Here is a 26,047-nt window from a genome sequence, read left to right as displayed (position 1 = left end):
GGATCGCTGAGGGAAGGGCATTGAAGAGGCCATTTTGGGATTCTAGATGTGTACTTCTAATTATCTGGAGATTTCACACACAAAGAATAGTAGTCAGTATTATCTAGCTTTTGAGTGATATTTCTTCCATCCATAATATCAGGCAGAGTTCCTCTTTTTGGGTGTTTGAAAATGACATTCAAAATAGCAGATTTAGTCTTAGCATTTCTGTCACCCAAAAAATGGCCTCAGTATTTTCGTGATGCTATCTTCAGGTTTATAAGGACTTGCAGCTGTTTGTAAGTGAATGTTTAGAATTTGTTCAGAAACTTCCCTAACAGAAAAAGAATTTGATATACAGATAAGTGAGGCATATGGGACTCCAGGTAGCAATGACAGAAAAAAATCAGCATCCAGGCACATAGTCAAGAGTCCAGAAATTCAACATAAGGATGAAATCCTAAAAGCTGTTAGGGAAGAGAAACAAGTCAGCTATAAAGCAAAGCCCGTCAGATTCACAGCTGATTTTTTTTTTTTTTTGTCTTTTTCCTTTCTATTGGTACCGGGGATCGAACTCACGACTGCCTGCTTGCAAGGCAGGTGCTTATGCCACTGAGCTAAATCCCCAGCCCCCAATCACAGCTGATTTCTCAGCAGAAACTCAAGTCAAGGAGAGCTTGGAGTGCAGGGCTCCAAGTTCTAAAGGAAAACAACTTTCAACCCAGACTGATGTACCCCACAAAACTATCTTTCAAAATTGATAGAGAAATAATCTTTGATGACAGAGAACATACGAGGAAATTTATGACCACCAAACCACTACTACAAAATGTTTTTAAGGACATTGTAGAAAGAGATAAGGACTACAGCTCCATGAACCCCAACAGAAGGAATCTATCTGGCAAGGCCAGATAGATTGGAAAAAGGGGGGAGCTAACAGGAAAATAACATGAAGAGCATACATGTAATTCATATCAGTTATCATCAGTGTTCTCATTCACCAGTCAGAAGTCACAGATTGGCAAGACGGATCCAGAAGCAAGATCCAACAATATGCTGCATACGAGAAACAATTCAAAAAGAAGTTCATAGACAAAGTCAGAGGATGGAAAACTACTCTATGTGACAGGAACTGAGAAAAAAGCAGGGTTAGCTATTTGCAGACAAAGTGAATTTCAAGCCAAGACTGATTAAGAGAGCTAAAAGTCACGACCTTCTTGTAAAGGGAACAATCCAGAAATAAGAGAACAATCATAAAAATATATGCAAAAATATTAGTATACTCAACTATAGTTTTACATAAAACACTAATGGGCATGAAAAATAAAATCAAGCACTAATACAGTTGTATTGGGGATCTCAACCAATGTCACAAAAAGATCAACTAGACAAAAAATGAAATATTAAAACTAAACCGAACTTTTGAACAGATAGACTTAATAGTGTTCCACCCCACAATATCAGAATACACGTTCTCAGCTGCACACGGTGTGTTTTCCAAAATAGACCACATATTAGCTCATAGAGCATACATAAGTAAATGCAAAGGAACTGAGATTATCCCATGCATACTATTAGACTGTAGTGCAATGAAATTGGAACTCGGTGGTTAAAGAACCACGAGAACTTCATAAACATGAAAATTAAATAGCACCCTCCTGAGCAAGCGGGGCGTCACAGATGAAATTAAAGAGTTTTTACAGCTGAATGATAGTGACAACACAAAATACCAGGATTTACAGCACACAATGAAAGCAGTCCTAAGAGGGAAATTTATAGCAGTAAATACCAATATCAGGAAAACTGAGCAAGCAAAAAACAACTTAATGATGGACCTAAAACTTCTTGAAAAAGAAGAGCAAGCTAAGCCAAAAGCTTGTACAAGGGAGAAACTTAAAAAGATCCGAGCAGAAATTAATGCAATGCAGACTAAAAAAAATATGAAGAATCAGTGATTGAAGATTTGGTTCTTGAAAGATTAAATAAAATTGACAAACACTTATCCAACCTTATTAAAAAGGAAAGAAAAGACTCAAATCTATGTAATCAAGAATGAAAAGGGTGAGACCACAAAGGACCCTCCAGAATTCCAGATCATCGATACCTACATTGGAAACTTGTACTCTAATAAGATGAAAAATGCAGAAGAAATGGACAGATTGCTAGATATATATGAATTACCAAAGCTGAGTAAAGACATAAAAATCCTAAATAAACTAGTATCAATCAATGAAATTGAAGATGTAATTAAAAACCTGCCATCAAAGAAAAGTCCAGACTCTGAGTTCTAACAAATTTAGAGAAGACCTGATATTACCACTTCTCAAATTCTTTAATGAGACTGAAAGGGAAGGAATACTCCCAAATTCATTCCTAGAAGCAAGCATTACCCCGATACCAGAACCAGGGGAGAACCCAACTAAAGAGAATTATGGGTTAATCTCCTTAATGCGCAGAGATGAAAAGATCCTTAGTAAAATACTGGCAAACAGGCTGGATGTGGTGGCACGTGCCTGTAATCCAGCACCCCTGAGGCTGAGGCAGGAGGATAGCCACAAGTTTGAGGCCAGTGTAGGCTTCATAGTGAACTTAAGATCAGCCTGAACTATATAGCGAGAACTTGTCTCAAAACAAACTAAACAAAAACAATAGATACTGGCAGAAGTCACTCAGCCACCAGACAGGGAAAAGGAGCCTGGCTAGGGACTCCTGAGGTAAGACGTCTTGGAGAAGTGCAGGAGATGGATGGCTATTTAATCAAAAGGTGGCTTTTCATAAGTCTGGTACTGTGGAGCAGCTACCCTGCGTAATGGGATCCCATCATTCTCACCCTCAGGAAATGACCTTTTCTCCTAGGAATGAACGCATTCCAATTGCAAGCTATACTTTAGGCTCCTCTGGATTTGGCGGGCATAAGGTTATCAAGCAGAGACTGTTGGCTGTAGGTATTAAAGTTTTAGAAAAAACAAGATTTGAAAAACGATAGCAAAATGCCAGAGCTGACTCAAGCCTGGTATATCTCCATCCCATCCTACCAGCAACAAGACGCATCACCTAGTATTTTACCCAGTGTTAAAGGTATTATTTCACTGCTTTTAGAATTTTTGGAGCATTTTGGCTTTAAATTTTTTTTTTTGTCTTTTTCCTTTTTATCAGTACTGGGGATCGAACTTATGACTGCCTGCTTGCAAGGCAGGTGCTTATGCCGCTGAGCTAAACCTCCAGCCCCCATAAAATTTTGTTTGTTTTTGATACAGGGTCATCTTGTGTAGTTCAGGCTAGCCTCAAACTCACAGTGATCCTCCTGCCTCAGTCTCCCTAGTGCCCCCACGTATGGCCTTTGGCTTTAAAATTTGAAAGGTTCTATTTATAATATACAAAATTACATTTTGTGTAATCCACCACAGTGCAAAATAATCTGATCCTTTTGTTTTTATTCCCAAGTGCAGTGTTGCTTATCTTGTGTGTTAGTTACCACCATCAGTTTGTGGCACCTGTTATGCTCACTCCTGTTTTTATGCTAGTTCTAGTAAGCTCCTTGCTCCTTAACAGAGGTATAGTTCTCAACTACTCATGTATTTGTCTGGAAGATTCCACAGTGTTCAGGTCCTACCTACCTAAAATACAAGTCTGATGATTTAAACAATGGCAGTGAACTCAACCTGGTTTTCTCAACCATTTTTGCAAAGAAAACAGTCTCAGAATTTTAAAAAAATTTTGAAAAGGGGCTGGGGATGCAGTTTTGTGCAAAGACCCTGGATTCAATCTCCAGCACAAAATCAAAACAAAACAAAACAAAAAGATGCTGGCAAACAATGCAGGAAATCATCATGAAGATTAAATAACATGACCAAGTGGGACTCACCCCAGAGATTCAGGGTTGATTCAACATACATAAATCAGTAAGTATAATATATCACTAACAGAATCAAGGACAAAAATCATATGATCATCTCAATAGATGCAGAAAAGCTGACACAGTCTGGCACCCATTCATGATAAAAACCCTACAGAAAATTGGAATAGATGGTCTTTATCTCAATCTGATAAAATCCATCTATGACAAACCAACAGTCACCATCATACTAAATGGACAAACACTGAAAGCTCTAGAATCAGGAACAAGACAAGGATGTTCACTGTCTTAACTCTTATTCAACATAGTCCTGGAAACTTTAGCCAGAACAATTAGACAAGGGAAAGAAAGGAGTAAGGATAGGAAAGGAAGAAGTTACATTATCATTATTTGCAGATGACATGATACTCTACAGAGAAAACCCCAAAACTCCGCTAAAAAACTGCTAGATTTAATAAATTCAGTAGCATAGCTGGATACAAAATCAGCATTCAAAAATCAGTACCTCGCTGTACACAAATAACAGATTCACTGAGAGAAATTAGGGAGAAACCTTTCACAATAGCACCCAAAAATTGAAATACCTAGGAATAAACCTAACGAAAGATGTAAAAGACCTCTGCACTGGAAAGTATAGTGCTTTGAAAAAGGAGATTAAAGAGGATATTAGGAAATGGAGAGATATCCCATGTTCTTTTGTAGGAAGAACCAATATAGTGTGAAAATGACCATACTTCCAAATCTGTTATAGAATTAATGCAATTCTGATCAAAATTCCAATAGTGTATCTCACAGAATTAGAGGAAAGAATTGTAAAATTCATCAGAACTAGAAGAGACATAGAATAGCAAAGGCAATCCTGGTCAACAAAGATAAGGCAGGGGGCATCACAATTCCTGACTTGAAATTACACTATAAATCTACTGTGATAAAAACAGTGTGGTACTGGCAAAAAAAAAAAATAAAGAAAGAAGATCAGTGGAACAGATTAGAAGATGCAGGCACAACTACAAAGACACTTAGCTACCTTATCATTGACAAAGGTGCCAACCACATCCACTGGAAGAAAGACAGCCTCTTTAATAAATGGTGCTGGAAAAACTGGCTCTGCACATGCTGAAGATTAAAACTGGATCCATATCTTTCACCATGCACTAAATTCAAAGTGGACCAACGATTTAAATATTAAAACAGAAACATTAAATCTGCTGGAAGATAGAGTAAGTAAAACTCTTGAAGACATTGGTGCAGGCAAAGACTGTATGACTAAAACCCCAGTCTCACAGTAACTATCACAAAGAATCAACACGTGGATCTCATCTCATTAAAAAGCTTTTGCACATCAAGAGAAACCACCAACAGAGTGAAGAGACAACGCACAATGTAAGAAAGAATGTTTGCAAACTGTGCCTCAAAGGATAACTATTGAGAATATATAAAGAACTAAAAAAAAAAATCAGACCTCCCAAATTTAAAGACCCAATCCAAAAATGGGCATCTGAGATGCATACACACTTCTCAGATGAAGAAATACAAACAGCAAATAAATATATTAAAAAATGTTCAACATCACCAGTCATTCCATTGCAACATTGATATTCCACCTCATCCTGGAAAGAATGACTATTGTTTATTTTTATCTTTATTTTTTTGGTACCGGGGATTGAACTCCTGACCTCACACTTGCCAGGCAGGTGCTTATGCCACTGAGCTAAAGCCTCAGCCCCAAAAATGACTATTATTAAGAAACCAACCTATAACAAATGCTAGAGAGGCTGTGGGCAGAAAGGAACCCTTCTCCACTGTTGGTCGGAGTGTAGACTGGTGCAGTCCCTGTGGAAATCAGTGTGGAGATATCTAAAAAAAAAATTGGATTAGGGATCCCATTTGACAGCTATTCTTTTTCTGGGTGTCCTCTCAGAAGAATTAAAAACACCATACCACAGCAATACTTGTGCACCCATGTTTACAGCAGCACAACTTGTTAACACCTAGATCTTGGAAATGACCTAAATGCCCATTAACTGAGGAATGAATAAAAAAGGTACGGTCTTTTTACACAGTGAAGGTCTACTCAGCCTCAAAGGATACACTGGAGATTTTTATAGGTAAATGGATGCAACTTAAGACCATACCCATAAGTGAAATAAACCAGATTCACATGTGAACACTGCACTGTCTGCCTAGTGTGAGAAGCTGAAAGAGTAAACAAGATCCAAGTACAGCAGGTATTATAAAATGGGAAGAAGCTTCAAAAGGAAAGAGAAACTGGACTGGGGTGGGGGGTGGAGAAAAGGAAGGGAAAAGCAAAAATAAAATTATATATATACAATTATATATATAATTACACTACTAATTTCTCATTCATTGAAAAAGGTTTGTGCTAATATTATTTGGACAATTAAATGCTGATATCTTGTACTCTGAGTAAAGATAACAATATGCAATATATTAGCCATTGTTACCCTATCTTATTTTTATATATTTTTTCTCTTTAAAATAAAAAGAATTTTTTCAGAGTTTCTTGCAGTGAGGTTGCTGAGTAGATTAGATCAGGTCAGGTGTCAGGCACAGTATTAACTATTAGAAAATAAATAAGAGTCATCTGATTAAAACGGCATACCTGCTTGCCAGTTATGAAGAGTCTGCTTATCGGAGGCAGTGTTTTGGAATATCACCATGCAAGATGGTTTGAGTTTATAATTTCTCACCAGATAACGGAGTTGAGATAATCTTAGAAGGACAAATGGGCAAAGTTGACAAAGGACCAGGGGAGAGGGCTGCAGTGTTTATTACAGAAAAAAGTCCTATTTAAGTCTGAAGCAATCTACAAACAGGTAAAAGTTAGGATAGAAAAGTATTTGTTAAACTAAATAGCGTTTTCTGTATTTAAAGCAAAAGCTCCTGGGAGTCTTGGGTAGACCGTGTACCTTGGCTAACCTGTAAGGTTTGCAATAAAGGCACCAGTCCATCTGTAGGGTTGTGGCAGACTTCGGAAAATGAGCACATGAATGGCTTCTTAGTCTTCTAGACACACAGTGTGTGTGTTTCTGAGCTGTCTCTGGAGCCAGATAAATGTTACAGGGAAACTAGAACACAGGCCCTTCTCATTCTGTAGAGGAAGCTCAGCTGTCTGGGGAGTCATAGAGACAGTACTGAAGCTGTGTGTACAATAAATGCCTTTATGCCATGGTAATGTTCGTGAAAGCCGATGAACGCGATTTTCATGAATCAAAGCATACAGCTGTTTATTAAGGCAACATTCACCATCTGTACACACAGACCAAAGCATTGGGCCAGGGACTTAGTGAACTTGCTGGAGGCGTCTAAATTTGGGACTTAGTGAACTTGCTGGAGGCGTCTAAATTTGTATTTTCTTATACTGGCAGTTTTAAGCTACAAAATTTATAAAGTAATAAACCTGGTGGTGTAGGAAATCTGGAAGCTATCACCATGGCAACACTTCCTAACCCTCCTCCCGGACTTCCCTTTGGTAATACTTTTACCATCTTACATATTTTATGCTTTACCTGTAGTCTCCCCCCCAGGAAAATAAATATTAAAGGCTTAGAGGTTGGTTCTGCCACGATATCACCACCTAAATGTGGCTGCTATCGAAGTCTGTGTTTCCTCCATCTTTAGTTCTTTTTATTTTTTTGGTATCAGGGATTGAACTCACGACCTCACACTTGCCAGGCAGGTGCTTATGCCGCTGAGCTAAATCCCCAGCCCCGCTCCACTTTTAATAGGAGAGAAGTTCATCTTTGTGAAGGATGAGTCTGCTCGGCTGGATCTTCCTTTAAAAACTGTTTTAAACTTCTCCAGCATCTTAGCCTCTACACCCTGGGCCCACAGCTGAGGGGAGACCGCCGTCCCGCGCGTTCACGCCCATTCTCCTTTCTCCTGATTTGCATTCCCGGCCCCGGGCCACGCTGCAACGTCATCACGCTGGGACGTTAACGCTGGGCCCGCGGTGCCTCGCGCGGTGCTTGACGTCATGACGTACGCCTAGCAACAGCGCAGGCTCCCAGACTATTCCGTTATGGCCGCTGCAGCCCTGGGAAGGATGAGAGGGGTTGCGCCGGCGACACTGCTCCCCGGGTGGGGAATCCAGGCCCCTGGAGGGCTGGCGCGGCCGCCGGTCCTGGCACTCCTGCTGGCGCTGGTCTTGACTTCTGGTAAAGGGTGGGGAACCGGGTCAGGACGGGCGCGACGAGGGGCGCCGAGGGCTGGGCGCGGGTCGGAGCTCCGGCCGGACCAGGGGAAGGGCGCTTCGGGTCTGCAGCTCACGACGGAGGAAGCGTGTGGTGTGTGAAAGGGGTTGAGGACCGTGGGGGTCTCCGAGGGCTTGAGGAGTGGGGTTGAGGAATTGATAGTGAGCAGGGAGTAGAATGCAGGTGGGCAGGGAGAGGGTGTGGTGGCGTGGTCTGGGGGGACTTGAAGAAGAGCTGCCACGAGGAATGTGGGTGGCGTCTCCGGAATTCTTGGGAATGGAGAGTTAGGCAGGTCTCAAAAAAAGGGCAGAGGAGACAAGGGCTGAGGAGGTGGTCGCGGAGGGGCAGTGTGGTGTGTGAGGAACCCGGAGTAGGGGGACCAGCAAGGCAGAGGAAGGAAGGAAAGAAGGAAGGAAGGGGATTTCCCGTAACGCGTGAGTCCTGGGATGTTGGACTCCCGAGAGCTCTGGGAGGAGGGGAGGTTGGGAACAAAGGAGATTCTTTTTAAGCGTGGCCGTTACACTATGCAAATATAAGGTGTGGTGAATTCACCAGCACAGCCCTGGCTTATTTTAATGGATCCATAAGGCTTGGTTAAGGAAGGATTTTTTAAAATTGCAAATGTTGCACTGTTAATCGAGATATTGTGAGATTTATTGAAAAATGAGGGAATTTGTAAACGAGGGCCTGAAATTTAGTGGGAAAAATCTAATAAGAACTTACAAGTTCATAAGCAAGGTCTTGTTTAGTGGACCCCTCTCCCACTTTTAAAGTCTGAGACAGAATCCTTTTCTCCCAAAATCTTTTGAGTTTTTGGGTTGTTATGGGGAAAATAACTCCAACCTGTTAGATACCATGTGAGCCGAATTTGTGATTTCACAATGTCGGGGAATGAAGATGGAATCAAAGGAGGAAGTTAGAGTTTTGTCGGAAAAAAGAATAGCTACTGGATTTCCAGGCCACGTCTTGAGTGGGTGGCCATTTAAGCTGTTTGTCAAGAGTATTTACATAGTGAAATCACAACGTGGGTCAAACTACAATCAATATAGAGTTACAAGTATAGTCGCTTAGCTAATAGGGAAAAGAGTCACATAGCAAGCGTTCATGGAAAGAACAAAGGAGTTCTTGGAAAGGGATGGGTCCAGATGCTCTGGTCAGCCACTTAGGCATCTGATACCTGTGTGGGCACACTGGACCAGGCTGTGCTAATTACAGTGTCATCTCAGATTGCTGCTTTATCTTGCAGGCCTGGCTACTGCATCTCCATCTCAAGACCTTGCTTTCTTCTAATTCACCACCGGTCACAGTCTTTGTCTTATCCTCTGTGCTGACTTCCTCTAGGGCCAAGTTCTCTGACTGCTTATTAATGTTGCTCTAACATAGCTGTCTGTAATAAGGTGAAAAACAGTGTGACCCATGATGGTTTTCTGAGCTCATCACCAGAGATGTCCAGCTATACCTTTCTTTACTACAGTGCCATGGGAACATACTCAGTGTTTCCTCAATAGCACTGCAGGCCAGCAATGGACTGCCCTCCCTCAAGTGTTTGGGGAAGTGTAAGGGAAGGACTGTGGTCCATTTCACAAGGCCCTTTCATTATTAGTAAAATGTGCTCCTGTAATTGCAGCCCTGAAGGAGTCTGAGGCAGGAGGAGCTCTGCCCAGCAGTTTTGCAAGACCCTATCTCACAAATGAAAAAGAGCTGGGCCATAGCTCTGTGGTAGTGCTCCTGGGTTTGACTTCCCAGTCAGTACTGAGGGTGGGGGTGCGGTAGGAGCATTTCCCTGGTTGATGCAGATCCTGCTGTTCCTAAAGTTCTTGAGTAGTAGAAGTGTGTGTGTTTGTATGTATATACCAGGGATTGAACCTAGGACCTTCCCGCTGACGTGCTCTTTTTAGTTTTTATTTTGAGATGGGATATTACTAGTTTGCTGAATTGTCCAGGCTGGGCTCAGATCTGCAGTCCTGACTCAGTCTCCCGGAGTGCTGGAAGTACAGGTGTGTACTGCCCTGCCTGGCTGCATAATTGTTTTGATGATTTAATCAACTAAGAAAAAGTGGCATTGAATTATTTATATTTCCTGCTGGAATGCTTAAGTGTGGTTTGGGGATATGTGTCTGGGAACTAGTTTCAGAAGTGACTTTGCCTATATGATGATTGAAAATCTTGTGTTGGGGTGAGGAGGGGCAAATGAGATGTGTAGGGTATTAAGGTGTCCTTACGTCAGTTTTTGTTAGAGCCCCTAGACATTGCTCTGACTACTTGAACCTTTTAGGGACTCCTTTTAAATTGAGTCTTTCTACATACTGATGTTATACATTCAGATTATCCCTGCTGAAAATAAATGAAAGCTAACACACAATGCTTTTCACAGGAGAGCAGCTTCATTGCAATAGAGTTTGTAAAGCATGGTTAATACTGTGGTTTTTTTTTTTGTAAGCATGCCTGTGTTGGATTTCAAAATAATTTCATAGTAACCACTCTTGTGATAAGAAAATTAAAAGTTAGGATATGCTGAGTTCTAAATTTCAAATAAGGGGCCAGGGATTTAGCATAAGCTCCTGCCTGGCAAGTGTGAGGTTGTGAGTTCCATTCGGAATCCCGTACCCAAAACAAACAAACAAACAACAACAACAACAAAACACTGCAGTTGCCACTAAATTTCAAATAAGTTTAGAAATTGGAAAGTTACCCCATTACGTTTATTTAAACTTGTTCAGTGTTAGGTTTCTCGAAATTTCAGTGCTTAGGTGTTATTCTTGACAGTCTGTAAGAAGTTTTCCATTTTGTGTTTTTGTCTTGATAAGATCTAAAAAAATTAACAGCATTTTGATCATAAGATGGCCAGTTTGTGTTTAAGTCTTGCTATACTATTTCAAAAGTTCTTGCTTTCCTCTATTTTCCCTTGTTATGCATAGTGTAAATATGTGATGCATTTAATTTTAAAGCAGATTTTCTCAAGCTAGTGCATGAATGAATTTCTCAGGGTTGTCTGCAGTCTCTGGAAAAAAAAATTTTTTTTTCAGTGCTGGGAATTGAACCTAGGACCTTGCACACCGTATTCAAATTTGAGAATAATTTTATTTCAAGACAGTTTTTGAAAGGGTCCAATAGATGAAGAAAATTAAATTTTAAAAGTTTTAGGTCTAAAACCTAAGGGTTTAGATAGGTTGTTTCAGTATGTAGTTCAGACTGGCCTTAAACTTACTGTGTTGCCTAGGCTGGCCCCTAGCTTGTGGTGATTCTCCTGTCCCAGCCTCCTGAGTGCTGGTATTACAGGTATGTGCCACTATGCCTGGCTTAAATTTTTTTGTTTTTTTGATGTGAAGCTTTACCTGGAGAGATAGTATCAGTTAGGAAAGGGAAGAAGTAGAAGATTTAAGAGTCTAAAGTAATCTATGTAGAGCTCAGTAATTCAATCCATAGTATCAGAATTGTCACTTTGATCATTCTGAATACTCTTCTCATGTGACTGGGTCAGCTCTTCTGATTTGAAGAAGAGGTCAGACGGTGAGGTTGATATGGTTTGTATCAAATGTTTCAGATGAATTCTTGGTTCATTTTCCTAGTTCCTTTGTGTATCACTTCTGAGTTGCTTCTTAAACAGTATATATTTTCCTCCTTGATGCTAAGCATTGGCGCTAGCTGGTGAACAGTGATGTCGCAGGTATTCTTAGCAGGCAAGTGCTTGCTTGGTCAGGTCCCCGGGAGGGCTTTCCAGGAGGCCCCCTAGGTGCAGAGATGCTCCTTGGGACCTGAGGTGGGTTTGCCATTGGGCTGGCAAACTTAAGCTTACTTAGTAAGTACTTGTTTATTGGCCGCCTTATGTTGAGTAGGCAGTGGAGATAGAGTGGATCAGCTAGGGAGGGTTAATGAGAGTGAGGACTGGGAGCCGGCCTGCCTGCTGGAGAGTGCAGATCATTAAAGACTTGGCCTTTTGAGATGGGGTGGGGAGGGGGAAGGAGGAGAGCACAAGTGAGCATCCCTGGAGGGTTTTAAGTAGACAAGTGACCTCATTTCACCAAGTGTGTTTAGGACGACTCCGCAGAGTGTGGACCTGTGGATCGCAGGGGTGAGGGTGGCCGTAGGCCAGTCGGAGTCCGTTGGAATAGCCCAGCTGAGGTGCCAGGTGGACGAGGAGGCTGTTAGAGGCAGGCCAGGGATCTGTGTGGCCTAGGCAGTAGCATGGAGAGATAGCAGAGTGACAGGTTGGGTGTGAAGTGTCAGAAAGTGACGCTCTTCAGGCATTTGGTTTGAGTAACCAGAAAGCTGGAATTGCCGGTAACTGAGACAGAGGCTGTAGTGGAGCAGTGGGCCATAGCAATTTATTTCTTGAAATTGTCGGGGTCGCTCCCGGCCGGCAGGAAAGACACACGACAGATTCTGACGGTGTGCAATCTTGCCTTTATTTGTCTCCACGTGGGCCCCGCGAGGCCTCCTCTCTGCCACCAGTCCTTTCTCGCCGGTGGACTTTCTCTATCTCTCTCGTGCTTCCTCCTCGTGGCGGGAGAGGCATTCACTTTTATAGGGCAACAGTAGCCAATCAGTTCAAAGCGCGCGATGCGGGCTGACTGGCTAACATCAGCTGTTGCTAGGCAGACTATCTTACAGAGCGGGTTGTTTAAGTCGCCAGGGCAATCAGGGGGCAGGAAGCAGGCGCCAACTTGGCTCACTCGATGGGAGGGGCAATCTAGCTCAGGCTCCGCTCCCACCCACAGGCCCTACGTCCGCCAAGTAAGGCGACCGGTGTCGGCCGCGGCTCCCAACATCTCCCCCTATTTTATTTACTTTGAATGAATGTATGCATCGCAGCCCGCCCTGGATCGAGTGCAGAGGCTTATGCCCTGTGTTGAGGCCCACCGTAGGCCCTTGGCTTGGACCCTGGTCGGCCGCCCCCGGGTCCGCCACGGCCTTGAGACCCTCGTCCTTTTTCCAGGGCCAGGAGTGAACTGGACGGAACCTGGATGCACATAGGCATGCACTCATGCCCCTCCGTGTGATCCCCTCGGAGAGACATCTAGATCTGGGCAGATTCTAGTAATCCAGCGGCTTTCGTGCAGTATGGGGTAGGGCCTGGCTTAGGTCGAGTCGTGCTGGGGAGGCACGCTCTTACCCGTCATTGACTCACCTACCCTGCTGTGTAGTGTCAATAGGGAAGGAGTGCGGAAGACCCGCCACATCTAGACCCGGTCGTAGGCCAGTCGAGCGAGCCATGCGTAAGCCTGGGGGTCATTTTGCCCATCACGGGCTGCTGCCAGGGCCGCATGGGCAACCAGGCGTACTTGACGCCGGGCCGCCGCAAGACGCCCATTAATAAATGATGTGACCCATCGGAGCAAGCATGGTCCTATAAGCAGGAGCAAGAACAAGGAGCATAGAGGGCCTAACAAGGGTAGCACATAGGGGAGCAAGCTGTTCCAGGCCCCCAAAAAGGGATTGTCCTGCAGTTTTTTTAGGGCTCATCTTGTTGTTGGGTCTGTAGTTGGCCTCTGGTGGAACAGGCCTGATCTTTAGTCGAGGGACTTGTCGCGTCAACCTCTCTGGGACCCACAGTGGTTCTCGTCCCGGTTCCTGCGGAAAAACACAAACCGCGCCTCGGTTCCAGCTAACCACCGGATCCGGGCCCATCCATTGTCATGCCATAGATAACCGCGCCTTTGGAGGCAGGCCTTGGCTTACTCCCCCTTTTTGTTTTTTATTTTTTTATTTTTTATTTTTTTTTTGGTCTTTTTCGTTTTTTTTTTTTTTTTTTTTTTTTTTTTTATCGGTACCAGGGATCGAACTCGCGATTGCCTGCTTACAAGGCAGGCGCTTATGCCGCTAAGCTAAATCCCCAGCCCCCGTTTCCTCAACCGGCGTTTTTCTCAGCCTGCTCGGCAGAGTAGCCGCCCATGAAAATACCGTCCGCCCCGCGGCGCAACGTCATAGGACGGCGGTCGCGACAGAGTGGAACGGGGCGTCACTTCCTGTGCCGGCTGAGAGAAGGGAGGGTTCCCTGTAGCGGCCTCTCGGCGGGGAGCTGCTTCTGGAGAAGAGCTCCAGGGCGGAGCGGATGGCTCTCTATCTCCTCCCCGCCAGAGAGCGCTCGGGGGCCCTTTCTCCTCTCTCTGCTTTTCTCGGGCGGCGCACGCACACAATTCGCGGCGCAACTCGGCATAGGAGTCAAGGCACGCATGTATCATTTCCCACAGGGGGCGAATAGCCGGCGAAATATCGCCTCCCAATTCCGCCGAGGCGAGGTCCCGCCTAACTTCTCCCATGACGGCAGGTTTAAATGCCCTGTGGGTAAAAACCAGGGAGCCACCCTATCTACCTCTGCTATGAATAGTTCCAGTGTTTTTTGACCTACCCTGAGGTCTCTAGCTTTTAAAAGCTTTCTAAGGGCCTTTACCAAGGGCCTCGCCTCCGCGCTCTGTAAATTACCCATCTCTAACCTCTAAGGGCTGTAACTCACCGCGTGTGACTTAAAGAACCCGTCACCTACGCGTGAGCCTGAGGGGAGTCTAAAAGCCCTGTAGGTGCGCGCCACCCAGAGCCCAGGCTTATCCCCACTCACCTGTCCGGCAGCACCACGCTGGAGCGTTGCACACCACCGCCGTGTCTCGGGGTTGATCAGTCCCCGTACGGGCCACCAAATGTCGGTGTCGCTCCCGGCCTGCAGGAAGAACACGCGACAGATTCTGACGGTGTGCAATCTTGCCTTTATTTGTCTCCACGTGGGCCCCGCGAGGCCTCCGCTCTGCCACCAGTCCTTTCTCGCCGGTGGACTTTCTCTATCTCTCTCGTGCTTCCTCCTCGTGGCGGGAGAGGCATTCACTTTTATAGGGCAACAGTAGCCAATCAGTTCAAAGCGCGCGATGCGGGCTGACTGGCTAACATCAGCTGTTGCTAGGCAGACTATCTTACAGAGCGGGTTGTTTAAGTCGCCAGGGCAATCAGGGGGCAGGAAGCAGGCGCCAACTTGGCTCACTCGATGGGAGGGGCAATCTAGCTCAGGCTCCGCTCCCACCCACAGGCCCTACGTCCGCCAAGTAAGGCGACCCGTGTCGGCCGCGGCTCCCAACAGAAATAAAGCTTTTTTATTTTTGAAATTGTTTTAAATTCACTTGCAGTTATAAGAAATAATACAGAGACCTTCTCGCACTTCACCCAATCTTCCCCAACAGTAATGTCTTGCACAACTTAGTGCAATAGTTAGCACAGAGTGTTGACATCGAAACGGTCAAAATACACGGCATTTCATAGTCACACTCTGGACTCCCTAAAGCTACCCCTTCCCTCCTGAACTTCTGGCAGCTGTAAATTTGTTATCCATTTCTCTAATTTTGTTATTTTGAGAATCTGATGTGAATGGAGTCATGCAGCGTAGCCTTTGGATTGGCCTTTTGTTGTTGAGCATCATTCTCTGGAGATTCCACCAGGTTATTAAATGTGTCTGTCATCAGTTTGTTTTTATTGTTAAGTAGTATTCCATGGCATGGATGTACTGTACCTTAATTACCGGTTGGAGCCTGCCTGGGCTGTTTACAGCTTTAGGCTATTAATAAAGCTTCTATAAACATTTCTGCATGATGCAGCAATCTGTGTAGTTGGTTTTTTTTTTTTTGTCTTTTTGAGACAGGGTCTCACTGTGCACTTCAGGCTGGCCTTGAGCTCACTTTGCAGCCCAGGCTGATCTTGAACCACAGTAAACATGACGTGTATATAATCACTGTGATATGATGCTTTTAATTTTAATTCCTTTGGGAAGATCCCCAGAAGGAGAATAGCGAGGTTGAATAGAATCTGTGGTGCTAGTTTTTAGAGGAGTTTCCACACCGATTTCCACAGTGGCTGCACCAGTCTACCTCCCACCAACAGTGGAGGGAGAGTCCCTTTTTGCCCATAGACCCACCAGCATTTGTTAATGGTTGATTGCTTGATGGAAGTCATTCTTTCTGGAGATAGAATCTCAGCATTGTTTTAATTAGCATTTTTTGGGAGGAATTTTGAAGTGAAGCATTCTACTTCCTTAGTTAAGAGGGTGATTCAAATGACTGATTTCATGTTGGGTGAGCAGTGATACTTTGTATTTGCAAGAAGTATGTCGGTTTCCTCTGGGAGAATTGTTCCTGGAATTCTCTTATTTTCCATTTGATGTCTGCAGGGTTTGTAGTGGTATACTGTTTATTCGCTGATGTTGATAATTTGTGTCTTTTCTTTGTTACATGTTAGACATATGTCATTAAGAATTTTTTTTAAAGAACCAGCTCTTTTTTTTTTTTTTTTGTACAGAGTGGTGGGGATCTAACACATGATCTCGAGTTTGCTAGGCAGGTGCTTGTGCTGCTGAGCTAAACCCTGGACCCAAAGAACCAACTCTTGTATTCAGTTTTTAGTATTTTCCTGGTTTTCAGTTGCATTGATTGCTGCTTTTCATCATTCCTTTTTTTTTTTGAATTAGTTTTCTTCCTTTTCTAGGTTCTGGAGATAGGACTTTACATAATTAATTAGTTTGAGACATTCTTCTAGTATAATTCATCTAGAGATATAAATTTCCTTCTCTTTAAACTACATCCCATCTAGTTTAACATGTTCTGTTTTCATTTGCATTTAGCTCACTATACTTTTTTTTTTAATCTTTTGAGACGGGTCTCACTATACAGTGCAGGCTGGCCTTGGGCTCACTGTGTAGCCCAGGCTGGTCTCAAATCCACAACAATCTTTTTGCCTCAGCCTCGGGAGTGCTGGGGTTACAGGTGTGTGCACCACGCCTGGCAGCTCATTGTATTTTTAAAATTACCCTTGAGGCTTCCTCTCTGACTTATAGTTTATTTAGAAGTATGCTGTTTTAAGTGTTTGTAGGTTTTCCTGTTTTATTAGTTTGTTTCCATCGGGGCTGGGGATTTAGCTCAGTGGTATAAGTGCCTGCCTTGCAAGCAGGCAGTCGTGAGTTCAGTCCGTGGTACTGATAAAAAGGAAAAAGACAAAAAAAAAAAAGTTTGTTTCCATCATTTTGTTTTGTAGTGCCAGAGAGTGAACAACAGAGCCTTATGCCTGTTAAGCATGCCCTCTATCCCTGAGCTCCAGTATCTATTGGAATCCAGTATTATCAGAGAACAGACACAATTTCATTTGTTTAATTTGGTGAGAGATGCTTTATGGTCTATGACATAGAATATTTCGGTGTATGTCTTGTGGGCTCTTGAAAATGTTTTTGCCTTTTTTAAAAAAGTCTTTTTGAGACAGCATTTTGCTGTGCAGTTCAGACTGGCCTTGAACTCACTTTGTAGCCCAGGCAGGCCCTGGACTCATGGTGATCCTCCTGCCTCAGCCTCCTTAGTGCTGGGATTACAGGTGTGCGCCACATGCCCCCCTGTATTTTGCTATTGTTAGAAATTTTGTAAATGTCATGTAGATTGTGTTGATTGATGGTATTGCCAATTTTGGGGGAGGGAATTGTCTAGTTCTTTTGTCTAGTTGTCTTTTATTTTTTGAGGCAGTCTCACTGTGTCCTGCAGGCTGGCCTTGAACTCATTTATGTAACTCAGCCGGGTCTTGAAGTCACAACAATCCTCCTGCGTTAGCCTCCTGAGTGCTGGGGTAGAGGTGTGTGTTACCATGCTTGGCCTCAGATCCCTTGATTTTTGCTTCACGTATTTTGCACCTCTGTCGTTTGGTGCACACTGTGGGTCTTTTTTGGCACTTGACCACTTTATGATATAAAGCTCCTCTCTAGTGTCTTCTTCATTCTGGTCTCTGATATTTAGAGCAGTCACTTCTGCTTTCCTTTGGTTGACGCCTGCATGACACATCATTTCCTGTCCCTTTCAGCTTGCTGATCGTTGTATTTGAAAAAAGCTTCTTACAGATGGCGTGTGACGCGGCTTGCCATGGTCTGCCTTCTAATTGGCAGCTGGACGTGGTGTCGCACGCCTGTAATCCCAGCACTCAGAAGGCTGAGATGGCTGGAGGCTCCCCCAGAGTTCAAGGCCAGCCTGGGCTACATAGTGAGTGCAAGGCCAGCCTGAAGAAAAAAACGTATTTGGGGTATTCAGGCCACTTGTATATAATGTCATTATTATATATGTTAGGGCTTACATTTGATATTTTTGTCTTTAGTTTTTTATATTTATAGTGTATTTTGTGTGGATCTCTTTGGATTTATCCTGCTAGGGCTTCTATAAACTTCTCGAATCTTTTTACATTCATTTTTCCTGCCATCATTTCTGTTCAGCATTATTTCTTTATTTCTCAGTCACGCTCTGTTTCTTTTCTTTCGCTCTAGTGACCCTTAGTGTTTTGTTTGGCTTTTGTCCTCAGCCTCTGTGCTTCGCCCTCCCGTCTGGTTTCCACTGGGTGATTGTTTCTTAGCCTCCACACTCTCTTCTTCCCTCCTTCCCCCTGTCCCTCTGTCCCCCTGTCCCCCTGTCCCCCTGTCCAGTACCGTGGCAGATGCCCGAGAGAATGAACTTAGAGAGAGCAGAGGCCTGTGTGGCTCACGGGTTTACAGCCTGCCCAGGCCTGGTGGTCCTGTTGCTTTGGGCTGCTGGTGCCATCTTGGTGTGTGGTGCATGGGGCGGAGGGCGTGGTTGGTGCCAAGCTGCTCGCCCCGCTGCTGCGAGGCAGCAGTGAGTGGGTGGGAGGGAGACAGGGAGGGGTGAGAGGCCCCTGAAGGGCTTGCCTCCCACCTGGGCCCTTCCACCCCCAGTGCGCCCTGCCAGAGCTGGGATCAAGCCTTCAAGGCATCAGCCTTTGGGGTTCATTGTGCAGCCTGCCGGGCCGCCAGGCCCCACTGCCATGTGCTGTCTCCATCCTGAGATCCTGACGTAGTAGGGGTTTTTTTTTTAAGCCCTTCTGCTTTGTTCTCTCCACCTTTCAGAGTCTTGTTACGATGCTTACCTGTCTCTGTCTCTGTCTGTGTATAGATATATGATCAAGTTTTAGGGGCTCTGAGGAAGAGGCAGGGCAGAGTGCCCTGTCTGTGAGCATTCGTGGGAGACGTGTTCATGTCCCTGCGGTGTGATGTCAGGCAGGCCGCGGAATGGTGAGTTCCTGGAGTCCTCTGCCCCTCCTTGTTCCAGGGTAGCAGGTCATGGCTTCAGGTGCGAGTGAGGCTATCAAGAGGCTGTGGGACACTGGAGGAGAGAACGGGACAGCTCCAGGAGGGGGAGGGAAATGGACTGGGAAAATGGACATCATTGTGACGGCTTTACCCATGGACCTGACTCTGGCCTGGAATTTCGTCACATCTTTTTTTGGTGCCGGGGATCGAACTCATGACTTCGCTTGCCGGGCAGGCACTTACCTGTTGAGCAAATCCCCGACCCTGGCCTGCAATTGCAGATGAGAGGGTAACAGTGACATGGTGTGCATTTGTTCCCAGCCATGCTCAGGTGCCTGGTGTGGATGGGGCAGAGCCGGGAGCTGGGTGGACAGCTGAGGGGAGGAATTGCTGTGGGCCGGAGAGGCTTGTGTGTCGGCACAGGGCTGCGTCTCACTGAAGAGAGAAGAGTGTTGTCGGCAGGGTTCGTGGGCGCCAGGGATTGTGGGAGGGCGGAGAGCATGTTAGCAAGTGGACTGTGTGGGCCTGAGGTTAGGGGAGAGGTGACTGAGGGAGCTGCAGGGCAGGCACGCTTTAAGGGAGGCTGCCTGGCCTGAGTCTAACTGAGCATGGAGCAGGGAGGACGTGCTCTGCTGAGGCCCTGAGTTCCAGAGTGCGCAGAGGGGTTTCTGTGGGGTTACCCCCTCCCGGTCCATGTGCGCCCCTCAGAGGGCCGTGACTGTCCGGAAAGTCAGCCAGAGAATGATTATTCCATTAAAGATTGAGGCTGGTGAGCCGTCTCCTGGTTGTTTTAATTATATTTTGAGACTTGTTCTTCTATACTTTGGGATGAAAATTAAATGTGTAAGCTCTTGAAACATTGAAGAGATAAATGTGAAAATCCTTTTAGAAATCCTTTGCCTTCTGAATAATGTACTGTGTTGTATATCATGTTATTTGTTTTCTTCCAGTTAAAGATTTCAAGGAACTCAACTGTTGAGAATTTTTAAAAAAAGTTTACTGATTTACTATCTTTTGGTTAAGTTTTACTTTTTTTTGTGGTACAGAGCATTGTACCCAGGTCTCATGCATGGTAGGCAGGCTTTTTACCAGTATGCTATGCTATAACCTACCATCTTTTTTTTGTTTTTTAGACAAGATCTTGCTGTGTAGTTCAAGCTGGCCTTGAACTCACAAGGCTGGCCTTGAACCCCAGCTGGCCTCCTTCCTCAGCTGCACGAGTGCTGGGGTTACAGGTGTTCACCAGCACTGCTGGCTGGCCCTACTATCTTTTAGATAATTTACTAAATTATTTTTTTTGAGACTTTCTTAAGCCCAATTGAAACCAGTTATGTTTTTTCCTATGTGAATAGGAAAAGGATTCCTATTCACATAGGAAATACTCTGATATATGGGTATTCTCATAAACGAAGAATTGTTTATGGACATACACTATTGTGCAAGCCCTGGTTGACTTTGTCTAATCTGGTATAATCTGGTTTTTTTTGTTTTTGGTGCCAGGGATTGAACTCATGACTTTGTGCTTGCCAGGAAGACGTTTACACCACTGAGCTAAACCCCAGCCCAACTTGGTCTAATCTTATCCTATAAAATATTTTGATAGCCCTAAGATGTCATCCAATATATTTATGTATATATTTATTTATTTTTATCTAATGTATTTAGATTAGACCCCACATGACAGAGTGTTTTGTTGTTAAACATCCTTGAAGTTCTTCAACTGATGCTGTACTGCAGTATAAATTAGGAGCATGTCTTAATTTCTGTTTTTTCTTTTTGCTTTGGTCCTTTTGAGACAGGGTCTTGCTATGCAGTTCAGGCTGGCTTTGAGCTCACTTTGTAGCACAGGCTGGCCTTGAACTTGCAGCAATCCTCCTGCCTCAGCCTCCCCAGGGCTGGGATTGCAGGTGAACACTCCCATGCCTGGCCAGGTGTCTCACTTTCAAGAGGGACTTCTCTGTGGAATCTGCCTCTGTGGATTGCTCTTGCTGTGTAGCTATAGCTGTAAGTGATTTTCCCTTTAGTGAGCTATGCTGAGTGGCAGGAGCATAGGGAACTCAGAGGCTGTGTCGCTTGGTGCCCTTCTCTGTACCTGCCTGTCTTCCCCAGGCTTTGCCACAGTCTGGCTGTCACTGGCCTTTTTGGGACCTGTTCTAGTTTTTGTCTTCTAGGCATTTTCTCATCCTTCCTAACTTGGAAGGAAGGAGGGGGCTTTCTGTTGAAGTGTCTCTTAGACATGCCTGCAGCTTGTCTGTGCCTTCTCCTCTGAGTGCCCTGCAGTGTGTTGAGAGGGTTCCGGTTCACAGTGTGTCTTTTCCTGACCTCCTGGAGTTGGTATCGGCCACTCTTCCTGTCCCTGCCAGGATGGAGCCTGGGCCAGGATGGCTGGAGTCGTCCTCTTTGTGAGAGGAGCACAGTGTGTGGGGAGCACGGTGTGACGGGAGAGCTCTCGGACTTGGCCTCAGTTCCCAGCTCAGCGCTGTCCGCGCCGCTGGGCCATGCACCTGTTACTGCCGAGTGGAGCTCTCCTCCTCTGCTGAGCGTGTGGCTGGGAAGAGCTGTCAGGGTGCGCTGCTGTGCAGATTTAGTAACAGGGACCCAGTGGAGGAGCTCTTACAAGACTTAGTAAATGTGCTTTCTCCCGTGGTGGAGGAGGGAGCACTGGAGATTTCCGGTAATGTCTGTCTTCATTTATTTCAGGTATGTCGGACAGTCAGCACACAGGTCCAACTGTACACACCCTAGACGTTTCCCATGCGAATGCTTTAAAAGGTGAACATGAAAGCACACCTTCTAAGGCCCACGTCACCACCACTCTCCCTCCCCCGACTGCTACTGAGAAGAGCAGGGCACCCACGGCAGCGCCCCGTCCCCCGCCGACCTCCTCTCCGCTCCCGGAAGAAGCTGAAGACCATGAAGACCCGAGCCTGGAGGAGGACGAGGGCCTCCTCACACCCAATAGCCCCCCGTCCCCAGTCAAAGACCCTCTGGACAACGGCGATTACGGAGAAGCGGACTATGACTGGACCACCAGCCCCAGGGACGAGGAGTCCGATGAGGCTCTGGAAGAAAACAGGGGTTACGTGGAGATCGAACAGTCAGTGAAGTCTTTTAAGTCTCCATCCTCCGATGTCGAAGAGGAAGACAGCCATTTCTTTTTTCACCTTATTATTTTTGCTTTTTGTATTGCTGTCGTGTACGTGACGTATCACAATAAAAGGAAGGTAAGTTTAGGGTTTTAGGTGCTCGGGTTGCACTTCATTACTCAGGCAGGTGCTGTATCAGTTGGTTTGACTCCCGGGGTGCATGGTGCTGGGAAAGTGCTCTCCCACCGAACCACCTCCCGGCCTCTTTCCTCTTCTGTTTTGAGATAGGACCTCTGCATTGCCCAGCCTGACCTTGCAGTCACCACCTTCTGTCCCAGGCTTCTGGGCAGCTGGGATCACAGACATGGGCCACATGCCTGGCCCTTACCAGTTCCTTTATAGTCAAGTGTGAAGTGTTGGAAAATATTGAGATACCTAATTTTACTTTTTTTTTTTGGTGGCACTGAGCAATGAACCCTGGGCTTTCACAATGAGCCCCCTTTTAGTTATTTTATTTTTCTTACTTTGAGACAGAGTTTTGCCAAGTTGCCCATGGCAGACTTAATTGAACTATCCTGTCTCAGCTTCCCAGAGTTCTGGGATTATGTAGGCGTTTGCCACCAGAAGTATTGCGTGTTTGTTTTAGAGAATTGAGAAACACAATAAGAGTTTAGAAAAGAAAATTTAAGCTACCACCAAGAGAGCATTATTACTTTCCTAGTGTACTCCTGGTCTGTGTGTCAAACTGCTATATAGACATGTACAATTTTTAAATGGAGGTTATTGCATATAGATAGCATATATTTTTATATAGTCATGAGCATTCACTATAACATTACTATTCTTTAAAAGCATGGCTTAATAGCTGCCATTGATGTCCTGGTGGGTTTTTAGATGCTTTCCAGTTTTTGATTCAGAACATGGTGTTAGGGACGTTTATTTCTGTGTTGGAATTAGTTTGCTGGGCTACGTGAGGCGAAGGAGGCATAAACAGTATGATGGGGCCATGTTCCACAGGGGCAGCTCTTCACTGCTTAACCCCGCAGCCAAGGAGTTCGCCTTTCAGGGTACTTACAGGGAGATCACCTGCAGTGTTTCTTTTTAATACTTAAGGAAGCCTTGCTGGGTGCGGTCGTGCCCACCTGTAACCCCAGCACTGTAATTCCAGCTCTCAAAGGCTGAGGCAAGAGGGCTGTTATGAGTTGGGGCCTGCCTTAGTGACTCAGTGTCTCAAAAAAACCAAAAGGAAAAACAAGTCTTAGGTTCTTGGCTTTATTGTGATTCCATAAAACTATGTTCTTCTTAGAGTTCTTAGGTTGTGTTTTTTTTTAACCCAAGAAATGGCGGAATGGATCAGTTATTTTCAAAACGCTTTTCAGCTTTGAGAATCCAGTTAGCCTATTGATAGGGAATAGCAGACAAGCCCTTTGGGTCTGTGGCCGTTACTGTTCTGTCCTTAGCTCTGAAATATTTGAGGCAGACAGATTCTGAATGCTAAGTCTGTGTTCCTCAGTATTGCGGTTGGGTTGGCCGTAGTGTGCAGTCCATGACTCCCTGAGTCATGACACAGGGAGGTTGTCTCTGACTCAGCTCTGGAGAGAGCACCCAGGGTTAGTCCTCAGTAACAAGGACCCTGTGTCTGTGGGCATGTAGGAGTGCTATCTCGGTTTGTGTCCTTCTAGAAAGCACAACAGCCCTTTGTTGTTGGTAGTGTGGAATGGTTGTGTCTGGGAACCTAGGAGAAAGATACTTCCCTTGTCATAACATTTTTTTTTTTTTTGCTATGTCCTGTTTCTTCTTTTGCAGGTCTAATTAATTTTGTTTTATTCCAGATTTTCCTCCTGGTTCAAAGCAGAAAATGGCGTGATGGCCTTTGCTCTAAAACAGTGGAATATCATCGTCTGGACCAGAATGTTCATGAGGCGATGCCTTCTCTGAAGATTACCAATGATTATATTTTTTAAAGCACTGTGATTTGAGTTTGCTTATTATGTAATTTTATTTGCTTGATTTTTTTATATGATATTGTGCAGGTGTTTTTTCCATAGCAGTTGGTACTTAAATGAGAGGCAGCTCTCTCTCTTGCCTTGGTGCTTTGGAAATTAAATGTCACAAACAGGAGTATATAATTTTTTATCTACACTTTTAGAGCTGATACACCCAGGTGTCCCAAATGTAAGTTAAGCATTATCTTATATTTATACTCTGCTTCTAGTTTTTATTATTTTTCATTTCTTATACTAGTTCTGGAAGTTACAGTACTTTTAAAAGGTCTCAAACTTGTAACTAAATTCTAACGTAATTACCACTTAGATTCACTCTCTGCCATCCAGACACTAATTTTTAATGTAAAGTTTTTTGTGGTCACCAAATGTAAAGTACAAGGATGGATGTGATAATGCTTTACATTTAAGTAACTTTTTGTTCTCTAAAGAATACTCTTTAGGAAGCTCTAGGCAACAAAATCATCATCTAAGATAATGGTACTTGGTCAATTTGACCATAATTTTAGGTAACACATTAAATGTGTCTAGAAATTATGGCAAAAAAAGACTACAGTTTGCAGTGGATACAGATAAAAGACACCACTGTTTGGTTTGAATTGCAGAATTAACTTTAGAAATAGAAAGTAGGCCCTATGCTGAAATCTTTTTGTTTTTTTGTGGTACTGGGGTTTGAAGACACAACCTTGCACTTGCCAGGCAGGTGCTTATGCTGCTGAGCTAAGTCTCCCTATGCTGGAATAGTAAACATTCAGCTTTGAGATAGCCACTGAGTGTGGCGTGGGCTCCTCCCAAGTTTCCAAGCAGTAGGCAGAATTTAAAATGTCTCAGACTTGTTCGTTTTGTTCATCATTGTGAAATAAGTTGGCCACATCTTAGGGGACATTATCACTTGGATAATGTTGTATTTAGGTCTTTGGGATTAAATTATACCTGGATGAAGTTGTTTGTATACATAAGGGATAAGTGTGTACAAAGACTTTTCCCCTCCTGGACTGAGTATGTTTTCTTCTTTTTTTTACAGCAACTGGAAATGACTGTATTTTAATGTTAGCCTGTCTTTCTGTCATGGAAAGGATTGATCAGTATGTAAATGTGTGATTCGAACCGCGATTGACTTTCCGGTGTCGCCGCGGCTCTCAGAGGCCAGGACCTCTGCCGAGGTGCGCTGAAGCCGGGTGGCGCCCACGCTGTGTGGCGGTGGGAGAAGCAGTGGTGGCCTCCTCGGTCTCTGCGTGACGGTCCACAACGCAAATACACCTGAACTGTTTTATTGCAGGAATTTTTCATATCTGAAATTGTATTATTTAATATTTTGAATAAGATTTTAAAAAATAAATGGCAAAACTGTAAACCTGTGCTTTGACAGGGCGATTCATTTTGGTGGTAACTATGGTGCTAGAGGGGGCTGTGTCTGAGAGGAGCTGGGCCTGACTTCTTCCTGCCTTTGCTCGCCCTCCAGGAAGGACCTGCGGATCCTCCTTCAGCCGGCTCCCTGCTGGGCGCTGTTTGGAGCAGGGCCCAGTAGCAAAGCAGAGCAGCCCTTTCTAGCCTGCTGGGGCTCCCTGTTGCCCTGGTGGTTGCCTTCCCAGCCCGAAGGATTATCCCACTGGCTTCCTGGTACTTCCCAATGGAACAGTCTGTCGCCCAAGGCAGTGTGGCTTTTGCAGTACCGGATGGCACCCTGATTACAGTGGCTGCTGGAATGCCCTGCGTGGCTGAAGTGTCTTACTCGTGTGTGTGTGTGTATTTGTGTGAGTGTGTGTGTGTGTGTGTGTGAGAGTGTGTGAGATCTGCTCCCATCTCGCACACCTGCTTTTTGGGTAGACCAGGAGCTGCTGCCCTGAGGTTGGTACTGGTGGCCC

At 44.7% G+C, this 26,047-nt stretch overlaps 1 protein-coding gene across 1 annotated transcript; it reads left to right on the top strand.

Annotated features, from left to right (window-relative positions):
• Positions 1-7,817: 7,817 nt before the first annotated feature.
• Positions 7,818-25,536, top strand: CUNH5orf15 (chromosome unknown C5orf15 homolog). Its single transcript, XM_063230625.1, has 4 exons — positions 7,818-8,013; positions 21,794-22,317; positions 24,012-24,354; positions 25,207-25,536. Exons 1-3 carry the CDS (start codon positions 7,878-7,880, stop codon positions 24,141-24,143), a joined length of 792 nt encoding a protein of 263 aa, XP_063086695.1. The 5' UTR covers positions 7,818-7,877; the 3' UTR covers positions 24,144-24,354; positions 25,207-25,536.
• The last annotated feature ends 511 nt before the right edge of the window (positions 25,537-26,047 follow it).

This window comes from Cavia porcellus, unplaced genomic scaffold (assembly GCF_034190915.1).
Source record: "Cavia porcellus strain 051 isolate PalLab524CR breed Dunkin Hartley unplaced genomic scaffold, mCavPor4.1 scaffold_19, whole genome shotgun sequence".
NCBI lineage: Eukaryota > Metazoa > Chordata > Mammalia > Rodentia > Caviidae > Cavia > Cavia porcellus.
Note: the sequence above shows the minus strand (reverse complement) of the source record. Positions and strands in the feature narration are given on the sequence as shown.